Source organism: Elephas maximus, chromosome X, assembly GCF_024166365.1.
Source record: "Elephas maximus indicus isolate mEleMax1 chromosome X, mEleMax1 primary haplotype, whole genome shotgun sequence".
In the NCBI taxonomy this organism is placed as follows: Eukaryota; Metazoa; Chordata; class Mammalia; order Proboscidea; family Elephantidae; genus Elephas; species Elephas maximus.
In genome coordinates this window covers 160,728,954-160,736,764 of record NC_064846.1, presented here as the reverse complement: position 1 = coordinate 160,736,764, position 7,811 = coordinate 160,728,954, and the positions used below count along the sequence as shown (strand labels likewise).

The 7,811-nt window shown below is 36.2% G+C and overlaps 1 protein-coding gene across 1 annotated transcript in view; it reads left to right on the top strand.

Moving 5' to 3' along the window:
* The first annotated feature begins 213 nt into the window (after positions 1–213).
* The window catches only part of PPEF1 (protein phosphatase with EF-hand domain 1), a 92,575-nt gene continuing 84,977 nt past the window's right edge, over positions 214–7,811 (top strand). Inside the window, exon 1 of the mRNA XM_049873440.1 lies at positions 214–372. Coding sequence (XP_049729397.1) covers positions 300–372 — 73 coding nt within the window. The 5' untranslated portion in view covers positions 214–299. The remainder of the gene's footprint in view (positions 373–7,811) is intronic.

Sequence of the window (7,811 nt, the reverse complement as noted above, 5' to 3'; positions counted from 1 at the left end):
AGCAGAAAAGCAATCTATAGCTGCCCTGTTGCTGCTGCTGTGTGTCGGGAAATAAACCCGGATTAGATGAGGTCTGATCACTTTGCACAGCGCACGATGCACAGCAATTCAGAAGAAGCGTGAAATGAGTCCTGCTGAGCAGCCCCTTGGATACCACCTCGTTAACTGGCGGTTTCCTTCCCTCCCTCACTTGTCTTCCTCATTAGTATCTATGACCGAAGTGGATCAGCTAGGAGTGGCTCCTTGCAGCATAAAGGGAGGTACTTTTCACACTCCGTCTGGAATCCGAAGTTGAATTCATGAACACACACTATTCAGAAGACATGGGCTGTGGCAATTCCTCTTTAAGAAAAGATAGGCGATCTGAGAAAGGTGAGTGCTAGGGACGCGCCTGTCTCCCGGTGAACCGGAGCGCAAGCCAGATTCATCCTCTCCCCCTTCTGCTTTTACTCTCCCTATTCTTGGGCTGCCAAGGGTGATTTTGTACTAGGCATCCTCACTGGAACTGAAGGTTAACTATTGGGCTAACTTAGGAAATGACCTTTAGGAATATGTAGCTTTGAATTTATGATGTACCATAAAGTATTGTCTGAGAGATTTTATGTTTAATTTCAGTGGAAAATGTACCAGTAGAAAACCTCCGTTTCAAAGTCGGTGGCAAAGAACAAGAAAGACTCTGGAAATTTATAGCTGTTTACTCAATACTCTTATAAATAGCTGTATCCATGCCTATGTGACATTTAGTAGCCTCACTGCATTTTTATTAGATTTTATAACTCAGTGATCAATGATTTCTTACAGCTATTCAACACAAAACTTTATGAGATTTGCCTGATGTTTTTCAAATATTCTAGATAGAATTTGGGGAATATTAGATCATCTGTTCCCCCCAATCGGGATCGACTCGACGGCACTGGGTCTGGGTTGGGTGGTTCCCCCAAAAGTATATTTCTGTATAGATGATAATATGCCCTCCCCCCTGCCCCACCCCATATAATTAGAGGCTTAAGTGTTTTCTTTGTTTACTTTGTGCTGAAGTTATTTCTCCTAGGGGCTGGCATCTAGCTGAAACTGTTTAAGAGACCTGACCTCCACAAGCAAATCAAAATAAAAATAATAAGCTGGGACAATTATATGAATAATTCGCTCTTAAACTCTGTTCCTTTGTAATCTGGCTATAGATGATTTTCCCAATTTCTCTTCCACAGTTTGCTTTGAAGGTTTACTCAGGCTTAAGGTGAAGCCTTTAGGCTGCAGAGTAGTCTACACTAGTTAGAGTGTGATGTTTCCCTTGGGGAATCAAATGTTGTGCGCCCTCCCAGCTGCCTTGTGCTGGTGGTTTAGCAAGCTATTCTCTGCAAGGTACAAAAGGACTCTGGAGAAGCACCAACTCTTTCAAATCTATAAGCACACCATGTAATAAATCTTTCAAAAGCTCCAAATGAACTAATCCTATAGCAGTAATTTATGGGCAGAGAAAGAAGAATTATCCTTTTATATCGAGGTTTAGCCACAGTTATTCCAAATTAGCCAAATTTCTTAGATTTAAAAAAGAAGGTCAAGCCCAACTTGGAAAAGTAAATTCTCTCTCTGTCTGAAATACTTTTCAACTTTTAAAATGTCGCAGTAAGTGGCAGTATTAGCTTAGGGATTACATTTTACAAATAGCAGCTTTGTTGAACTACAATTCACATACCACATAAGTCACCTATTTTAAGGGTACAAGTCAGTGGTTTCGAGTGTATTCACAGAGTTGTATAACCATCACTGGAATCAATTTTAGAACATTTTCTTCACCCTTCATAAGTCCCCATTAAGAGTCACTCCCCTCCCCCCATCATGCCAGCCCTAGGTAACCCCTGTCTACTTTCTGTCTCTACGGATTTGCCTATTCTGGACATTTCTTATAAATGCAATCATATAATATGTGGTCTTTTGTGACTGGCTTCTTTCATTTAGCATAATGTTTCACAGGTTCATCATATGTAGCAGTATATCATGTATCAGTACTAAATTCCTCTTTACTGCTCACTAATATTCCATAGCACATTTTGTCTACCCATTCATCAGTTGATGGACATTTGGGTTGTTTCTACTTTTTGACTCTTACGAATAATGCTTGTATGAACATCCGTGTGCAAGTTTTTATGTGAACATGTATTTTCAGTTCTATTGGTTACAGACCTATGAGTGGAATTGCTGGGTCATATGGCAGCTCTCAGGAAGCCCTGGTGGCGTAGTGGTTAAGCGCTACAGCTGCAAACCAAAGGGTCGGCAGTTCGAATCCCCTCCTTGGAAACTCTATGGGGCAGTTCTACTCTGTCCTATAGGGTTGGAATTGACTCGATGGCACTGGGTTTGGTTTTTTTTGGTTTTTATGGCAGCTCTCACAGAAGCCCTGGTGGCACAGTGGTTAAGCACTTCGCTTCTAACTGTAAGGTCAGCAGTTCGAACTCACCAGCCACTCTGTGGAAGAAAAGTGTGGGACACTGCTTCTGTAAAGATTATAGCCTTGGAAACCCTATGGGGCAGTTGTATGTCCTATAGAGTCACTATGAGTCAGACCTGAAGACAATGGGCTTATTTTTTTAGTGGTAAATCTTGACTAGAAGGCACACAATAACAACATGGTAACTCTATGTTTAACATTTTGAGGAACTTCCAAATTTCCTTCTCAAGTGGCTGTACCATTTTACATTCCCACCAGCAATGTAGGAGAGTTACGATTTCACTACATCCCCACCGACGCTGATAATTGTCTGTTTTTTTCTTTTCTTTTCTTTTCTTTAATAGCCATCCTAGTGACTGTGGGGCACAATCTCACTGTAGTTTTGATTTGCATTTCCTTAACGATTAATGACGCTTAACAACTTTTTCAGGTGTTTTTTGGCCGTTTATCTTCTTTGTAGAATGTCTATTCAGATCCTTTGTCCATTTTTAATGGGGTTATTTATCCTAATATTATTGTAATGTAAGAATTCCTTCACTTTCTTAATGATGTCTTTTGATGCACAAAAGTTTTTAATTTTGATGAAGTCCAATTTATCTGTATATTTCTTTTGTTGCTTGCACTTTTGGTGTCATATCTGAGAATCCATTGCCAAATCCAAGGTCATAAAGATTTACTCCTATGTTTTCTTATAAGAATTTTAGAGCGTTAGCTCTTTCTTACATTTGGATCTTTGATCCATTTTGAGTTAATTTTTGTCTATGGTGTGAGATAGTGGTCTAACTTCATTCTTTTGCATGTGGACATCCAGTTGACCTAGCATAATTTGTTGAAAAGACTATTCTTTCCCCATTGAATGTTCTTGGCACTCTTATTGAAAATCAATTGAGTGTAAATGTAAGAGTTTATTTTTGGACTCTCAGTTCTGTTCCATGTTCTGTGTGTCCATTCTTATGTGAGTACCAAACGGTCTTGATTACTCTAGCTTTTGTAGAAAGTTTTGAAATTGGGATGTGTAAGCCGTCTAACTTTGATTTTCTTTTTCTAGGTTGTTTTAGGCTATTCTGGGTTCCTTGAATTTTCATATGAATTTTAGGATCAACTTGTCAATATCTTCAAAAAAGCCAGCTAGAATCTTAACGGAGATTGTGTTGAATTTGTAGGTCAATTTGGGGACTATTGCCATCTTAACAATCTTAAGTCTTCTGTTCCAGGAACATGTGATGTCTTTTCATTTAGGTCTTCTTTAATTTCTTTCAACAATTTTAATAGTGTTCAGAGTATAAGTTTTACACTTCTTTTGTTAAATTTATTCCTAACTTTTTTATTCTTTGCAATGCTATTGTAAATGGAATTTTTTAAATTGCATTTTCAGATTGTCCATTGCAACTGTATAGAAATACAATTGATTTTTATATATTGAGCTTTTATCCTGCAACCTTGTTGAACTCAGTTATTAGTTCTAATAGATTTTTAGTGGGCTCCTTAGGATTTTCTATTTATAAGATCATGTCATCTTCAAATAGAAATAGTTTTACTTCTTCCTTTCTGATCTGGATGCCTTTTATTTAATTTTCTTGCCTAATTGCCCTGGCTGGAACCTTGAGTACAATGTTGAATTGGTGAGAGTAGACATCCTTGTCTTGTTTCTGATCTTAGGGAGAAAGCATTTATTTGGTCTTTCACCATTAAATATTATATTAGCTGTGGCAACCCTGGTGGCATAGTGGTTAAGTGCTATAGCTGCTAACCAAAAGGCCAGCAGTTGGAATCTACCAGGGGTTCCTTGGAAACTCTATGGGGCAGTTCTACTCTGTCCTATAGGGCCACTATGAGTTGGAATTGACTCAATGGCAATGGGTCTGTATATGGCTTTTTCGTAGATGTCCTTTATCAGGTTGAGGAAGTTCTCTTCTATTCCTAGTTTGTTGAGTGGTTTTTATCACAAAAGGACATTTAATTTTGTCAAGTGCTTTTTTCTGCATCTATTGAGATGACCATGTGGGTTTTGTCCTTATGCTATTGATATGGTGTATTACATCAATTAATTTTCAGATGTAACACCAACCTAGCACTCTTGTGATAAATCCCTCTTTGTCATGATGTATAATCTTTTTAAATATGTTGCCAGATGCAGTTTGGCTGCATTTTTTGAGGAAATTTGCATCTATATTCATAAGAGATATTGTTCTGTGGTTTTCTTTTCTTGTGATGTCTTTATCTGGGTTGATATCAGGGTAACAATGGCCTCATAGAAAAAGTTGGGAAATATCCCTTCCTCTTCTATTTTTTTTTTAAGAGTTTGTAAAGAATTGGTATTAATTCTTCTTTAAATGTTTGGTAGAATTCATCAGTGAAGCTGTATGGGCCTGGGCTTTTGATTGCTTATTCAATATCCTTACTTGCTACAAGTCTATTCAGATGTTTTATTTCTTCTTAAATCATTTTAGGTAGTTTGTGTCCTTTTAGGAATTTGTCCATTTCATCTATTTCATTTGTTAGCATATAGTTGTTCATAGTATTCCCGTATAATTTTTTAAAAATTTCTGTAAGATCTGTGGTAATGTCACTTCTTTCATTCCTGATTTTAGTAATTTGAGCCTTCTCTCACTCTCTTTTTTTTTCTTAGTCAGTCTAGTTATAAGGTTTGTCAATTTTGTTTGTTTACAAAGAACCAACTTTTAGTTTTATTGATTTTCTCCATTGTGTTTCTATTCTGTATTTCATTAATTTCCACTCTAGTCTTTATTATTTCCTTCCTTCTTCTTGCTCTGAGTTTAGATGCTCCTTTTTTTCCAGTGCCTTATGGTGGAAGGTGATGCATTTGTGATCCCTTTTCTTTTTTAACATAGGCATTTATAGCTGTAAATTTCTCTTTAAGCACTGCTTTAACTTCATTCTATAAGTTTTGGTATAGCGTGTCTTCATTTTTATTCATCTCAAAATATTTTCTCATTTTCATTGTGATTTCTTCTTTGACCCATTGATTATTTAGGAGTGTGTTGTTTAATTCCTGCATATTTGTGAATTTCTTTCTGTTATTGATTTCTAATTTCATTTCGTTGTGGTTAAACAGACTCTGTATGATGTCAGTTCTTTTCAGTTTATTGAGGCTTGTATTATGGCCTAGCATATGGTCTATCCTGGAGAATGTTCCATGTGTACTTGAGAAGAATGCATATTCTGCTGTTGTTGGGTATAGTGTTGTATAGATTTCTGTTAGATCTAGTTGGTTTATAGTGTTGTTGAAATCTTCTATTTCCTTGTCAATCTTGTGCCTCATTGCTCTATCCATTATTTATTTATTTATTTTTAAATGATATTTTATTGTGTTTTTGGTGAAAGTTTAAGCAGCAAATAGGGTTCCCATTTGACAATTTGTACACAAACTGTTCAGTGATATCAGTTACCTTTTTCACAATGTGTCAACAGTTTCTTTAATTGCATTCTGGTTGTTCTGTTTCCAGTACTCTAGTTTCCCTGCCCCCTTATCTTCTCATCTTTGCTTTAGGGAAATTGTTGGCCTTTTGGTCTCATATAGATGGTTTTTCAATGGAGCACCATATGTCTTAGGCTAGGTTCTCTAGGGAAGCAAAAGCATATAAATATATATATAGAGAGATTTATATCAAGGAAACGGCTCACACAATTGTAGAGGCTGGAATGTCCCAAGTCCTTGGATCAGGATAGAGGCTTCTCCCGATTCATGTAGCCACAGGGGCTGGTGAACCCAAGACAGGCAGGTCAGAGAGCAGAGCTCTTGCTCACAGGCTGTAAAGATCGACGAATCCCAAGATTGGCAAATAAGCTACTAGCTCAAGTCCCAAGAACCAGAGGTCAGGCGAACAGGAGGGAGCTGCAGGATCCAGAGCAGGCAAAAGCCAGAACATCCACTTATATTCAGACGCAGGCCACATGCCCAAGGAAACTCCCTTTCAACTGATGGTCTACTCACAGCAGATCCCATCATGAGAGTGATCACATATAAACACTGAGAATCATGGCCCAGCCAAGTTGACACACAATCTTAACCATCACAACCATACTCATGGGTAATATTCTTTATTTTGTGTGCTGGTAAGTTTTTTTGCTAGAAGGTGACCTCAGGAGACAGTTTCAGTTCAAGGTTTAAAGAGTATGTCAGGGTAATAGTCTCGGGGAATCCCCCAGTCTCATCTGGTCCAGTCTCATGCTTTATCTGTTATTGAAAGTGCAGTATTGAAATATCTAGCTGTTATTGTTGAATTTTCTATTTCTTCCCTCAATTCTGACAGTTTTTGCTTCATATATTTTGGGGCTCTGTTGCTAGGCGCATATATGTTTATAGTTGTTTTTATTTTCCATATGGATTGATTCTTTCACAATTATAAAATGCCCTTCTTTATGTGTAGTAACATTTTCTGTTAAAGTCTATTTTTTTTACTATTACTACAGCTACTCCAGCTTTCTTACTGTTGCTGTTTGCATGCTATATCTTTTTTCATTTTCTTACTTTGAACTTATTCGTATCTTTTAATCTAAAGTGTGTCTCCTGTAGACAATATATAGTTGGATCATTTTTTTAAATACAGTCTGACAATCTCTGCCTTTTGATTGGATTGTTTAATCTAGTAGCATTTAATGTTATTATTGATATAGTTGGATTTCTGTCTGCCATTTTACTTTGTTTTTTATATTTCTCATGTATTTTTGTTTCTCTGTCCTGTACTTCTTTCTTGCATTAAACAAATTTTTTCCAGTGTAACATTTTAATTTCAAAAATGATTTTTTCACTGTATTTTTGAGTAATTTTCTTAGTAATTGTTTTAGAGCTTCCCATATACATCTTATCAGAATTGATTTCAGATTTACACTTAATTCAAATAAGATATAGAAATATTACTCCTATACAGTTGTTTTCCTTCTCCCCTCTTTATGTGCTGTTATTGTTATGCATATTACATCTAAATATATCACAGATCCAATAATACATTGTTATAATTATTAATTTCTGTAATTTTATGTTTTTTAAAGGAAACAGAGAAGAAGGGAAATCAAGTATGTGTTACAAAGTTTGTTATTTAACCATCTTATTTACCATTTCTGATTCTCTTCATTTGTTCCTGTGAATTTGAGTTATGGTGTGATTTTCTTACTCCAATAGAGCTTTGCTCACATCTACCTCCTTTGTGTTGTTATTGTCAAATATATTACATTTCTATATGTTATACACCCAATAATGCAATTACATACATTTTGTTTTATACAATTGCTTTTTTGGTCAGTTTAGAGAAGAAAGGACAAGAAATATCCATTTATCTTGTCTTATATAATTACATAATTATCTTTACTGGTGCTGTATTTTATTTAAAATTTTTATGAG